At 59.6% G+C, this 14,659-nt stretch overlaps 1 protein-coding gene across 1 annotated transcript in view; it reads left to right on the forward strand.

The window, feature by feature from the left end:
- The window catches only part of LOC117644547 (atrial natriuretic peptide-converting enzyme), a 32,154-nt gene extending 19,110 nt beyond the window's left edge, over nucleotides 1-13,044 (forward strand). The window contains exons 4-12 of the mRNA XM_034384096.1: nucleotides 6,668-6,881; nucleotides 7,198-7,537; nucleotides 7,843-8,479; nucleotides 9,890-10,100; nucleotides 10,443-10,588; nucleotides 10,677-10,837; nucleotides 10,975-11,238; nucleotides 11,284-11,397; nucleotides 11,853-13,044. Of these exons, the coding sequence (XP_034239987.1) occupies nucleotides 6,668-6,881; nucleotides 7,198-7,537; nucleotides 7,843-8,479; nucleotides 9,890-10,100; nucleotides 10,443-10,588; nucleotides 10,677-10,837; nucleotides 10,975-11,238; nucleotides 11,284-11,397; nucleotides 11,853-12,062 (2,297 nt within the window). The 3' untranslated portion in view covers nucleotides 12,063-13,044. The remainder of the gene's footprint in view (nucleotides 1-6,667; nucleotides 6,882-7,197; nucleotides 7,538-7,842; nucleotides 8,480-9,889; nucleotides 10,101-10,442; nucleotides 10,589-10,676; nucleotides 10,838-10,974; nucleotides 11,239-11,283; nucleotides 11,398-11,852) is intronic.
- The last annotated feature ends 1,615 nt before the right edge of the window (nucleotides 13,045-14,659 follow it).

A 14,659-nucleotide genomic window follows, 5' to 3' on the forward strand; every position in this document is an offset into this window, starting at 1 on the left:
GTGGAAAGCCTCGCTTCTTGCGACAATTATACGGTTTAAAAAAATGCCGGGACAGAAACGGCCTCTGGAGATGAGCAATGACAATTATGCAAGATGAGACTGCACGGCTGTGTCCAAAGCCAAAGAGCCCTGGTGCGTTTTTTTCCGCCTCCAATCCGAATTGTTTTTCGAGAGAAAGGTCCACGTCAGGGTCGCGCGGTGCCTCGCTGCAGGCTGAGCGGCGCCTCTGTCTCTCTCGCACTCCCAGGCTGTCTGTGGCGGTGTGAGAGAGACAGAGCGACGAGCTGGCTGCCATCGACGGCTGCGTGACGTGGACTCTGAATAATAATTACCTCAGGAAAAGAGACCCGGAGCGTCCGGAGTCCGGGGCCCGGATGAGACATTTCACCGCCAGCAGCCCGCAGTGAAGGCAAGCGTCGATTCCGTGGAAGGGCACTTACGTTTTCGGCAGGCGGGAATGTACTTTCCGTGACGAGGACCTCGAAGTGGCCTACAGGGCAAACAGCTCCAACAAAAACCACAACTTTAGCCATCGGTATCTCCTCAACGATGAGCATTGTGAAGTAACTTGATTGCTAAATTAAACTTCTTAAATTAAACATCTTGAGTTGTTGTGTGCAGGCTGTTTGTTGCCTCCCCCCTTCTCTCTCTCTCTCCCTAGAGCCTGAACTGGAACTAAGTGCCTGGACACTGCGTGGGTCCACTTGCCCTGGACTTGTGCAACACCGCGAGCCTTGGACTCCAGCCGTGGCTTTGGAGCCTGAGACAGACGCTGGGACTCCAGGCCGCCCTGATTCCGAAAGATCGTTTCGTCGCGCTGTCTCCGTCGCACTCGTGGGGGCGTGCCGTGCGGGGGAGAGAGAGAGCGGCTGCAGCGTAAAGGGCAGCCTTGAACCGGCAGGGCGGCGCAATCAATACTGGACACTACCACACTGCATGGCGCGCCGTGGCGCTGCATGGACTATGGTGATTAATAACATTCAAACTCCAGCCGGGTGGGGCTGGAGCAAAGGGCCGGAGCCTGGAGCGCCTGGAGCCTGGAGGCTGCCGGCGTGCCCCGAGTGGCATTGTCGTGAGTTGCATTTAGAGCATACTCCGGGACTCCGGGCGGCGCCTTCGTCGCTTTCTCTACGTCTGCGTGCGTGCTGCGTGTGCTGCGTGCGCTGCGTGCTCCGGGAACAGTGCGTGCTTTTAATGCACGACAGCCACGCGATTCGATAAGGAACTTACAGTGTGCGGATCCAGATGAACGCGGAGTCTCGGAGTCCACAGGACAACGGGTAGGAGGGGTCACAGGTCACGTCAGCCGAGCCCTTTGCGGTAAACGACCAGTGGGCCAGAAGACCGGCGCCGGCGGCCACAATTCTGGACGCGTTTTGAGCTCCAGAGTCGCTGAAAAGGACTCGAACCGAACGTGTGACCCCACCAATGGCCTCATCCGGAGAGCAATCCATAGGTGGCGTCCCATTTAGCGACTCTGGCGCTCAAAACGCGTCTGGGATTTTGACCACCTCCACCGGTCTTCTGGCCCACTGTGAGACCTCTAGAAGTGCTTTCAGCCGGTTTGTGAAAAGCTTAGCGAGATCAACGACACGAGAGCATGAGGTGTCTCACGCACGAGGTGCGGTAAGGGGATCAATCTTTTCTCCCGATTCGTCACGGCGAGGTCGCTGAGGTCGGCGGGGCCAAGAGGCCGTGCCTCGCGATGCCTGCGAAGCTCCGCGGAGCTGCAGTGGTAAAATTGATTGGCCGGATTAAGAGATGGAAAAAGGGGGAGGGGGGGTCTGCGTGATGATAGACGTTCGAGAGAGACGAGACTCAGCTCGGCATTTTTCTCCTCCTTTGCGGTCGCCGGGTTGAGAACAAGGACCCACGAATGGATATAACGTTACAAATTATTGCGGTTATTTCTTTCTGGAGTTGTTTTTTTTAGAGTGCGGTTGCGAGGGAGCGCGGCCACCGGTACTCCGCTTTTGTAGCGACAGGTCAGGAATGGGTGCGTTCGGCCCACTGCTTTTGGGCCCATTGTAATGGCTCGCCTCCGTTCGCGTTCGGCCCGTTCGCTTCGGGTGCGACTAAACAGGCTCAAAAGGAACTGGGCCGCGACTGGGCTCGGCGGCGCCGCGACCACCAAGGCTACTCCTCGCCGGGGACTGCACTGGAAAAAACAAACGACAACGGAACGAAAAAAAAAGACGGTAATGAACTAGCCGGAGCGTGTCGTGTCTGGACGGCGCGTCAAATTGAATCCCGCGGCGTCGGGATGCGTCAGGATGTGAGTCTAATTGGTGGGGCCGGGGCAGCCAGGGCCCCGGGGCGCTCCGGATGAGTCACCGACACAACGTTTTCGATATAATTTGCATCACTACACGACCGGCCGGAGAAAGTGGTGAGCCGCCGAGCGGGCCGTCGTCTCACGACCCCGACATGTTGCCGCGCTACCTCTGTCTCTCTCGCACCCTTGGGGCGGACCCTACGGGTGAGAGAGAGACAGACAGAGCGATGGAGCAGCACACTGTTTGGGATCGGCCAGTGGGGGACCTAATAGCGCACTGTTAGCGATGACGCGGCGAGTTGGGCGAGTTCGACGTTTGCTTGTGTTTGATACACTCTGCGGGCCCAGGCGCTTCTCTCTCTCTCTCTCTCTCTCTCTCTCTCTCTCTCTCTCTCTCTCTCTCTCTCTCTCTCTCTCTCTCTCTCTCTCTCTCTCTCTCTAAATTTTACAAAAATTAGCATTTTTAAAAAACTTTTATATGAAAGAGGGGAAGCTCTTTTAGGCCGTGTGTAGAGCTCCACTTCCGTTTCCCGCACTCGTTGTGTTTGACACCCAAGTCGTTGGATGCCTCGTCGGTGGCTGCAGGGATGAAGGCTGCAGAGAGGCGCTCGCCAGTCGCCTGTCACTTTCTCGGCCAATCGGCCCCGATGATGCATTCGGGAGTTTCCGTGCGTGCGTGCGTTTCCCGGACCTACCGCGGGGTCCAGCCAGCCGCCCGGCCCGTTCGGGGGCCAATGAGGTGGAAACACACATTCACGTTCGGCCGATCGGTGCGGCACTCGAACGGCGCCAACGGGTTCCGAAGGTGGGCGAAGGTGGCCGAGGGTGCCCGAACGGGCCGCACGAAAGCGAAAGGAAGGAAGGCCAAAGTCGCAATTATCGGCACGGAAAGGACGGCCACCGACGGCAGCCCACGGCAGCGAAGGCAGCCCTGGACCGCGGTCAGCGCCAAAAGCAAAAAACGCCATTTAACTGAATCGTTTCCCCGCCGGTTGCCCAACGCACGCACTTTGAGATATCAATCTGAATCCGGTGCTGATCTGTATCGCAATCGGCGATTATGTTTTTGCTGCCCACCACATGCCTGCTGTCATTAACGCCATCAAGATAAGGTCAATTTAGGCCGGAAAGACTTTGTCGTGGGGTTCGGATCAGTTTGGAAAGAGTCGTCAGATTCGGAAGATTTGGAAAGCAGCGCTAGTCAAAATTTGGACTTTTTCCACACGTGCAAGATATCGAAATTTTTCCAACGCTAAAAACGCAGGCGACAAAAACTACTTTTTGAGATAATGTTTTCCCGGTGTACCTCTCACTTCGACCGTTACTCGGGCAGCGCGTCGCAGCGCGTAGGGCAGAGCTAATTTAAATACATCGAGGAGGTAATTCGAGACGACTTGAAAAGTATCACGCTTTTGCCGCTGGCTGGCTGTCCCCCCGTGCTTGTGCGTCTTCCACGCAGTTCGATGAAACCTAGTTCGATTCGACGCGAGTGCAGTCCAGCGTACTCATTTGGAACGGTCGCCAGTGCATCGCTCGCAAAATACAGCGTGCTGGAGGTAGAGTTGCAGGAAATGTTTTCGGACGTCTTCGAGATCTCGAAGCCGAGGCCTTCGACTTCGATAATTATTCTGGCCGTATGTCGTGGCGCGAGGACACTTCTTTCTCCACGAGTATAACGGACGTCCTGCATGATTTATGAGTTCGGCCCTTTTCCTATCGTCTTTCTCTCGTCGGCGTCCCCCCCCCCCCCCCCCCCTCTCTCTCTCTCTCTCTCCTTCTCGCGCTTCTAACAGGAAGGGAACAAGACAACGCGCGTAGAAAGAACAGAGAAAAATGAACAAGATGAACGCACGTTACTGTTCCACAACGGTTAAATTTGAGCAGTACAAAATTCACTCACCAGAACAGGAGGTGAAATTTCGCTAAACGCAGCCGCCGATGATTTCGGCCTGCACAAAATTGCACACTCCGAACGAGGCGGTGTCGTGCGATGTCGTTTAACTTTTACCTCTCGAGGAAGCATTATCGTCCCTGCGCGCGCGGCGTGGCGATCAAGACATGAAGGAAGAACGGAGGAAGATGAGAGCACGAGGGGAAGGGGGAGGGGGGCAGGCCCTTGTCCAGTGTAGGACTTTCTTCGTAATTACCTCATCGGGGTGGTGCCGCGGCTCCAATAATGTTGTTGTTGTGGCCTCAAACGCGCCGCGCCGCGCTCTGTGCGCCTCTCGCGCGGGCACAGGGGCCACAGGGGCCACGGCGGAGGGCCGTAATTTGGACCCCCACACCCTAATTGATTCATGCCCCTTGGACTCTGGCCGACCCGAACGTGGCCGCGGACAGTGGGCCAGAAGGCCGGTAGACGCGGACAAAGCTCTAGACGCGTTGTGAGTTCCAGAGTCTTCTGGCCCACTGCGTCGTGGAGGGCACACTGCAAGCCGCCGTACCGCGCGATGGCGGCGGACGTCAAGGAGAGGGTCAACCCGGATCCCACGACCACAGCCACGGCTTGGCCACGGCCTGCATGAAGTCATAAAGGCTCCGCCCGGCCGGGCCTCCTAATAAGTGACCTTGATCGCATCGCATCGGGAAACTGATCAAACAGACCAGGGCCCCCTGCCGGCAGCCTATCATCAGCGCAAGGCTGCAGGCCTCGGCGAGGGCCACCGAGGGCCACGGTACCACGCCCGGGCTGTCCGTCTGTTTGTCCATGTCTGTCTGCGTGTCATGTTAACAGTACAATGAGAAACCCTTTCCCGGTAGGAGTTTTTACCAAGAGGCACTCCGCTGGTGAAAGCGTGTGAGACGTCCAGTCGCAAAGGTGAACCCGGTCGGGCGTCATCGAAGCCGACTCTGTGGGCCCCGCGGCCCAGCGGCCCCGCCTCTGGCACTGCCGCTGGCAAGTGTGCAAGCATATGCATCTTGTCTCCCGCCCCATTGTTGCTTGATTACGGCCGATGAATCGATAGGTCTCTGTTTCGATAGGTCGCTGTTCCCTTTGCTTTCTCCGGCCGCCAATCAGCCCCGGGACTTATGTCAGCGTCTGATAAGGCTAGTTGCGCACAGTGGGCCAGAAGACCGGTGCCGGCGGCCGAAACTCTAGACGCGTTTTGAGCTCCAGAGTCGCTAAACAGTACTCGAACAAGACATGTGACGACCCCACCAATAGATTCCTCGTTCGAAGATCCATCCATTGGTAGGGTCACACGTTCGACTCGAGCCCCATTTAGCGACTCTGGAGCTGATAACGCGTCCAGAGTTTTGGCCGCCTGCATCGGTCTTCTGGCCCACTGTGCAGACACGTGCCCTCACCCTCCGCTTGCTCGGCGCCACCGCCGGCTTTGTTCCAGCACGAGACAGTCGACCATTTTGCGCAATTTGTGTCTGTCTTTTTTTCTGGCCCGCCGTTGTCCGAAGCCGGCGGCGTGGCATGCAACGGGCTGCTGCAGCTCCGAGCGAAAACGACAGCAAAAACAAGCGGCAACAACAAAAACAACCTAACAACCAGTCGAGCGTGTGCACTATCGTACTATCACGCTATTCGTCTCCCGTTATCATTATACATTTTATTTGCCCCGCTTTATTCATTTATGCGGTGTTTCACGTCTCACTTTGTCCGTCAACGGGATTCGAACCCTCGTCCGAGGCTTTAGGCTTGCCCAACGGCCCGAGCTGCGTTACGTGTGCTTACAGGGAGCCATAACTCTGTTTAGGGCGGCTGGGCTCCTAGGTACATGCCGCACCGTGGGCCCGAAGACCGGTGGGGGCGGACAAAACTCTAGACGCGTTTTGAGCTCCAGAGTCGCAAAATGGGACTCGAACCGAACGTGTGACCCCACCAATGGATTGCTCTCCGAGAGAGGAATCCATTGGTGGGGTCACTCGTTCCGTTCGAGCGCTGTTTAGCGACTCTGGGGCTCAAAACGCGTCTAGAGTTTTAGCCGCCTCCGCCGGTCTTCTGGCCCACTGTGTGCCGGCGGGGCCCATGGTGAGGCCAGGCGCGGTTTCTTGGACGGAAAGGTCAGGACGCTCCCCGTCCGAATCGTGCCCGTCCGATGTGGGCCGCGGTGGCGTGGCGTGGCGTGGCGTGGCGTGGCGTGGCGTGGCGTGGCGCCAATGAATGTCATCCTCGATGAAGAGCCGCAGCCGAGGCCGGAGCGCCGTGAGGGTGGGCCGGCCCGCGCGCCAGAGCCGCGCCGCGGGACTGCCTACCTCGCGGTTCGCAGGCGCTGATGTTCCGGGATGGTTTTATGTCGTGAACCGCAAGCGTTTGAACAACAAAATTTTCAAATTTATTTCTAAGATGTTCTTTGAGTGTCGTTCCTTACCCGAGGTCGCCCTGCCTGCTTATCGTGTTCCTTCAATTAATTTCCCGGTTTCTCTTTCCGTTTGCAGACACATTTTTATCGGTGGACCCCGGCGAGGACCGCATCTTCCGCGGCTCCTTCAGGGTGTCGCGCGGAGACAGCTTCTCGCCGCCGCTGGCCGACCCCAGCACGCTGCAGTTCAGGGAGCGGTCGCGGAACTACCGCGAGCGGCTCAACGTGCTCTTCAGGCGGTCGCCGGTGCGGACGGGCTTCGTGGGCACGGAAGTCCTCGCCCTGGACGGGTAAGCCAGAACTAGCAGGAGACTCGAACCAGATTATACGTTGAACACGCTTCCCTCCCACTAGGGCCAGAAGACCGTTGGGGCAAAAACTCTCGACGCGTTTTGAGCTCCAGAGTCGCTGAACAGGACTCGAACCGAACGCGTGACCCACTAATGGATTCCTCATTCGGAGAGCAATCCATTGGTGGGGTCACACGTTCGGTTCGAGTCCCATTTAGCGACTGTGGAGCTTAAAACGCGTCTTCGGCCCCTTCCACCGGTCTTCTGGCCCACTGTGCCTCCGCGCTGCAGGGACTGACGACCGCTTGTGTTACAGTGTGGAGGGCGAGGACCTGGTGGTGCACTTCAACCTCCGCTTCGACGCGCGGTACGGCGCGGACGTGGCCGTGTCCGACCTGCTGCGCATCATGCACACCGTCACCATCAACGCCACGGCGGCGCCCATCCTGGACGGGCTGCAGGTGGACCCTACCTCGCTGCTGTTCCGCGAGGAGGGCGACCCGCCGGGCGCGTTCCGGGCGTCCACCACGCCGGCGACCACCACGACCACGACGGAGCCGCCGCCGCCGCGCCGCTGCGCCCCCGTGGGCCTGGACTACTGCCGGCGCGGCCTGCCCTACAACGCCACGTCCTACCCCAACGTCCTGGGCCACAAGGTGACGCTTCGCCTTGTAATGACGTCATGGCTCGCGCAGCACAGGGCCAGAAGAACGCCGGAGGCGACTAAAACTCTACTCGCGTTTTTAGCTCCAGAGTCGTGTAACAGGACTCAGACCGAACGTGTGACCCCACCAATGGATTGCTCTTCGAACGAGGAATCCATTGGTGGGGTCAGACGCTCGGTTCCAGTCCTGTTTAGCGACCTCGGGGCTCAAAGCGCGTCGAAAGTTTTTGCCGCCTCCACCGGACTTCTGGCCTACTGTTTGTCCGTTAACACGACGGCTGCTGTCGCTTGCTGTAGGACCTGGCGGCGCTGCGCGAGGACGTGATCGCCTTCCGGGAGCTGGTGGACGCCGAGTGCCACCGCCTGGCGTTCGAGTTCGTGTGCCGCGCGCTGCAGCCCGAGTGCGTGGCGCGCGCCAGCAAGGCGGGCGTGGTGCGCGGCACGGCCCGGCAGGCCGTCCAGGACGCCGTCGAAGAGGATGCCATGGTGCCGCCGTGCCGCAGCTTCTGCAAGGACTTCATGGCGGGCTGCGGGTCCAGGGTGCCGCAGCGCTTCCGCGAGGCGTTGCAGTGTACGCGCTTCCCGGAGTACGCGGGGCCGGGGTCGTGCGCCGACAGGCCCGGCGTCGTCGCCGAGGTGACGGACGCCGCCACGCCCGCCGTGACGGCCGCCACCACCCCGCGCGCGGCGGCCACCCCGTCGGGCACGGCGTCGGGGCCGGCGTGCGTGGAGGTGCTCCGGGCCGGCCCCCACGCCGCCAGGGTGTGCGACGGCGTCCCCGACTGCGCCGACATGGCCGACGAGCTGGACTGCGGCTACTGCCCCCGCGGCGCCATGCACTGCGGCCTGGGCGCCCACAAGCACTGCGTCCACCCGCACCAGCGCTGCGACGCCAAGCAAGACTGCCCCGGCGGCGCCGACGAGAAGCACTGCCGTAAGTACGAGGCCGGCGAGGCCGCGGGGCCGTCCCGGATGACTGCCCACCGCAACACTCACTTATCGACCTTTTTCCGCGGGTAAAAAAACAAATACGAGTGTGCCACCGTCTGGCGACTGCACCGAGGCAGTAACGTCGCTGCGCGGCAGCCAGATTAGTCCAGTTTTATTCATCGGAATGGTTATTATTACCTACGTTATTCCCCCTCCCCTCCTCTCACGCTCTCCGGGGGTCACCGCTTATGGCCGCCGTGGTCGGATTGACGATTTCCCGTCGGCGGCGGAGCGCGGCGGAGCAAGCGGGCTGATTCCGATCAGCCTCTCTCGCACCCTACGGCACGCCCCATGAGTGCGAGAGAGACAAGACGAGACACTGTCCGCTCCGCGCAGCGCTATGCGCGGTCGATCCGGGGTACCTCGTCTCGTGTGTGCCCGGCCTGGCCTGGCCTGGCATGGCCTGGCATGGCCTGGCCTTGGACTACATAACCGTCGGCCACGCTAATCCCTCTGCCTTTCCCCACTCAAACAAATGACAAGTCCGACCGGCGTTATGGCCGGACCCACAGTGGGCCAGAAGACCGATGGTGGCGGCCAAAACTCTAGACGCGTTTTGCGCTCCAGAGTCGAACCGAACGTGTGACCCCACCAATTGGATTCCTCGTTCGGAGAGCAATCCATTGGTGGGGTCGAACGTTCGGTTCGAGTCCCATTTAGCGACTCTAGGGCTCGAAATGCGTCTAGGATTTTAGCCGCCGTCGGTGCTCTGGCCCACTGAGTAACCCGGCCCGCGGCTCGAACCGAGGTGGTGCACGCAGCTGCAACCGCGTGAGCCGCTCCCGAATGGCTTCCACAGTGTAACCCTCGGTGTAACCCGTGGGAAGAACCGGGAAGAACACTCGGACGATCCTCCGGGCGTGAGATTCGGGCCGCAGTGGTGTGTGTGCTCTTTATGGAGGCCTAATCCGCCAGGGCGGGAAGGGGGCCGCCCGAGCCCACCATGCACCCATCTCGGCGGTTCGTTTGCAACTTGAAATTCGTAACAGCCGCGTGGCTCACTGGCATACAAAGTCCCGGCTGACTCGTCGCGCTGAAACTAGGCCCCTTATTTTGAGACGCCTCCTGTTGGCTTTGTGGGTTTTCACGCTGGTGCAGCTCCTCCTTGTCCTGTCCGAGGCCGAGGCCAGGTGGCTCTCTGGTCCCTGCCCCAAGCCGTGCCCCTCGCCGCCCGGGCGTCCGGGTCCGGTTCCGTTCCGGATCGCCTCCCTCACCTCCGTGGGCGTGTTCGCAGTGGCCTGGCAGTGGCCCGCAGAGCCGTGTCAGTGCCCTGCCCCACCGGCGCACCGCCCCAGCTAAGTTTAATTCCACCATCAATCCCCTCCTCATGTTCTTGTTTTGTTTCTTTTCGCAGTGTCCGTGGCCCCGCGGCTGGGCGCGCTGGGCGCGCAGGGCCGCCACCTGTCCCCCGTGCGCTACCACGCCGAGGGCTACGTCGTGTTCAACGAGAAGGGCGAGACGGGCAAGCTGTGCACGGAGAACCTCAACGCCACCGTGCCCGCGCCCAACCGGGAGGCCACCCTCAGCACCATCGCCACGTCGCTGTGCGCCGCGCTGTCCTACCAGTGAGTGCACTCGGCATGCCGAAGGGCCTCTCGTAGGGAGAGCCCCATAGTGGTTAGACGACTTGGCATGAGAACGAAAATTCTGGACGTGTTTTGAGCTCCAGAGTCGCTAAACAGGACTCGAACCCAACGTGCGACCCCACCAATGGATTCCTCGTTCGGAGAGCAATCCAATGGTGGGGTCACACGTTCGCTCCGAGTCCCATTCAGCGACTCTGGAGCTCAAAACGCGTCTAGAGTTTTGTCCGCCTCCACCGGTCTTCTGCCCCACTGTGTGCGGGATCGGCCGTCTGAAAGTGTGAATGGACTTGAACGGCGTCGTCTGCCTCTGCCCGCCCGCAGGAAGGTGGAGACGGTGCGCGTGCAGCTGGACGAGGAGCGCACGGAGCGCTACGTGCTGATGGAGGACCCCACCGCCACCGAGATCACCTTCGTGCCGGCGCCCTGCCCCCGCAGGGAGGTGCTGTACGTGGCGTGCTCGCAGATCGGTACGTACTCCGCTTTGAATGTGAGAGTGTGTGAGTGTGTGGGTGTGTGGGTGTGGCCCCGGCTGACCCTTCCCCCTTCCCTCCGCAGAGTGCGGCGTGAGGGCGGCGGCGCCCTCGGCGTCTCGCCTGGCGGCGTCGGGCGACTGGCCGTGGCACGCGGCGCTCTTCAAGGACGGCGCGCACGTCTGCGACGCCACTCTCCTGTCCGCGCAGTGGCTGCTCACCACCAGCTCCTGTTTCCAAGGGTCGGTAGCCTACACTGTGCGCCGCGCACTGCGTGCACTTACAGTGGCAAAGCGGCGTTGTTCTCAAGACGCTGCTTCTTGACGTGGTCCACGCCTTGCTCACCGTGTCCGTGTTCCTCTTCCCGCAGGCACGTCGGCCAGGGCGACGCGGGCGATGCCAGCGAGTGGGCGGTGCGCGTCGGCGCGGTGCGGCTGTCGTCGCGGTCGCCGTGGCAGCAGGAGCGCGCCGCGCTGGTGCACCGCCGCCTCGAGTCCCCCGTGGAGGGCAGCATGCTGACGCTGCTGCGGGTGTCCGAGCCCTTCGTGCTGTCGGACGCCGTGAGGCCCATCTGCCTGCCCGACGCCGCGGCGCCGCAGCCGGGCGCGCAGTGCACGGCGCTGGGCTGGGGCGGCAAGGCCGCCAAGGTCAGCGTCAAGGACTCGGCCAGGGAGGACTTCGTCGACGGGCAGCGCGAGGCGCTGCGGAGGGTGGACGTCCGCGTCACCAACAAGGAGCGGTGCGAGAACGTCACCATCCCCTCCACCAACGCGCTGTGCGCCGACAAGCACAACGACGACTGCGAGGTGAGTGTTCGAAGCGCGGTGGCCACCGCCGTGGAGGTAGGCAGCTCCTGCCACACGGGCAGCTCTCGCGCAGCCGAGCGAGTAGGCAGCCCAACTTACCCGTTCAGCCGTGCTAGTAGGCAAACTAACCTACTGGTTCAGCCGCGCGCGTAGGCAGCCCATCGCACACCGGTGGAGGCGGCTAAATCTCTGGACGCGTTTAGAGCTCCAGATTCACTCAACAGGACTCGAACTGAACGTGTGACACCACCAATGGACTCCTCGTTCGGAGAGCGATCCATTGGTGGGGCCACACGGTCGGTTCGAGTCCCATTTAGCGACTCTGGAGCTCAAAACGCGTCTAGAATTTTGGCTGCCGCTACCGTGCCTCTGGCACACTGTGCATCGCGTGAGGCGTGGCTGCGCCGTGGGCGTAGGCATCCCAACTGACGCGCTTCTCCGTGGTCGTGTTGCAGGCCGAGGAGCTGGCCGGCAGCCCGCTGGTGTGCCTCCACGGCCGCAGCTGGACCCTGGCCGGCGTCAGCAGCTGGCGGGTGGCGTGCAGCAAGACGCCCAGCGCCGAGCGGCCGCGCATGTACGACAAGGTGTCCTCCAACCTGGAGTGGATCCGGAGGGCGATGCGCGAGGCCGGCGAAGAGGCGCCCACGCCGTCGCGGCCGCACTAGGACCGCCACCGGGACCGTCGGGGACCCCTCATCGAAGACTTGTTTGAGGAAAACAACGAAACTTTTTGTGTGAGTGTGAGTGCGTGCGTGCGAGAGCCCCGAGGAGGTTCCTCCTTCTTCATTTCCTTCCCCACGGAACATTGAGTCCACCGTGTCAAAAATGTTGGAATCTCCCTTGGGATGGGAGCGACGCGTCTTTACCAAATAACAAGAAGGCGGTGTTTGCGGCGCAGCTGTGCAATCAAGAACCTGGTGCGGAGCAAGCAGCAGCAGGGGAAGACCTTCTTCTTCCTTCTTTGCTGCCCTCGCAGTTCCCGTCAGCAGTTGAGACAGGTCCTCTCTCGGGACAACGACTTTGAACTTTGAACCCCACCCCGCCGAGCTCGCTGCTGTCTGTGGCGGGTCTGCCAAAACAAAGCCAATGTAGTTTATTAATTTATTTTTTTTTTGTATTAAGACTCAGTCTTTACTTGTTAAGGTGTGACACCATTTTTTGCTCATGGACATGTTCTTTATTGTATGTTCTTAACTTTGTGATACGCACGTCCGTCGCTATTTTTTTTCTAACTCTCTAACTTAAGTTTACCAAGTAAGAATATGTAAATAGTAATGTCTAGGCTATGATGTTCTGTAATGTGTCTTACTGACCCTTGATGTAGTGTAGGGAATTAATTTTCACTTCATGGCTATTTTGATCGGATATCGGATCGCCATTGGGTGCACTGCCGAGACGATGTCTGTTTTGGTGAGGTAAAAACAAAAATAGTGTCAAGACTGAGAGAAAACGAAAAAATGATGAGGTAGTGTAACTTATGTTGTACATTGTACATAGTGTAGAGACTGCAAGGTCCCCGGGCGCGGTGATGGGAGTGCACCGGCCTCGTGACTTGACTTCCCTTCTGTGGTGCACCCCTGTCCCGCGCCTCCGGGACTCAACCCTGTAAATAACGTCCTGTAAGAATACATTTTTTTAGAGTGTCGAGGAGTTGTGCTCAATTTCCCCGCTGCTTGTCTTCCCCGTGCAAACGAGCGCGACACAAAAGAGCATCGTAATTGCAGCTGACAGTCCTTGCCGCAAAACACACGTACGGGTGGCGCGCAGATAACAAGGGGCGCAAACATGCCCCTGGGGCCCCGGAGGGGGCCGGGGGGGGGGGCAGATTTTCCTCGAGATTCTTTGAACCGCTCACCCACCCCTTGTCTTCCGTGGCCAACTGACTTGGCTTCCTATCCGCTTGAAACGACGATCACAACAGTGTTTCGACTCTAAAAATATCATGCATTTCAAAGATTGTAAAAAAAATATCCGAAAAATGAAGGAACACTTTTGAATTTAAATCTCGCCCGCAGGCGGATGGCCCCCGCCAGTCTCAGATAATCCAGGTGGCTGATGTCACTGGATGTGACGATGCCACCGGTGTTGTGCAAGCGCTTTCGCGCTTTCGGAGTGGAGAGGTAGCACTCGTGTGCTATCAGTGGTGTGTCCACTCGCCCCCGCATGCACCGTCATGCCGAGAACAATCCGTCCACGGCGGTCTGACGGCGGCAGTCTTTACGTGATGTGACCGTATGCGAATCAACTCTCCACGAGCGCTTATAGTTACTACTTCCTTCACAGTTGCATGTAAGCGTGTCTCAATGCGTGTTGGCGTTTTAAAAATACTTCCGAGGTCACATTCAAATTTTGCCTTCGGCACTCAGACGTACGCAAATGGAGGCGCGCGCCACAGTTGCGTCTCCTTCACCCACTGACACGCCTCTGCCTGCACCGGGGCGTGCCGCGCCAGCCAGTCTCGAAGAGAACTCGTTATTTGCTTGTTAATTGTTTGCCTTTGGAGAAGTTCTGTTGTGGGTTTTTTTTTTGTTATTTTTTGTTGGTTTCTTTTTGGTTTTTTTTTAGGGGGAGGGTAATGACTTGGACCGGATTGCAAGGATCTACACTCGACAAAAACCATCGTCTTCCAGAACGACGTAGCAGGGACTCCGCATCCACTGCCACCACACTGCACCCATTGCGCGCAGAAAGGCACTTTTACTTCTGCTGCGCACGTTCATTAGGTGCAAGTCTGCAAGTCCTTGTCGTCGGTTGTTTGTTTTGACGGGGGGTTTTAATCGCACTTCTTGGAGAGCCTTTGTAATCAAAATTGGTCACTCAAACGGCTCGCGGCGGTCGCCAGGCTGTGGCTCTGGCTGTGGCTCTGGCTGTGGCGGTCGGGTGCGGGAGTTTCCATTCCCGTCTCCGTTCAGCATCACTGGAATCCTTTGGATCTGGATTCGTCTAGCGCCGCCAAAGAACGAGAAACGCGGAGCAACAAAAGAGAATGCATCGTCGCTCTGTCTCTCTCGCCCCTGCGCGGCACGCAGCGGGAGCGCGAGAGAGACGCAGCCCGGACGGCCCGGACCGCGGGCTGCCTTGCCGGGACTCGGGAGAAAGCCCGGGCTGGGATTGCCGGCGTCGTTACCGCCTCGTTTAACGCGACCTGCTGCAGTCGCTCCGTCTCTCTCGCACCACCACGGCGCGCCACACGAGTGCGAGAGAGACGGAGCCACGAAAGTCGGCCGCACGGAAACAGCCTGCTGGCGGCGCGGCGGCGGGT

The sequence above is a fragment of the Thrips palmi genome, unplaced genomic scaffold (assembly GCF_012932325.1).
Source record: "Thrips palmi isolate BJ-2018 unplaced genomic scaffold, TpBJ-2018v1 HiC_scaffold_18, whole genome shotgun sequence".
Lineage (NCBI taxonomy): Eukaryota > Metazoa > Arthropoda > Insecta > Thysanoptera > Thripidae > Thrips > Thrips palmi.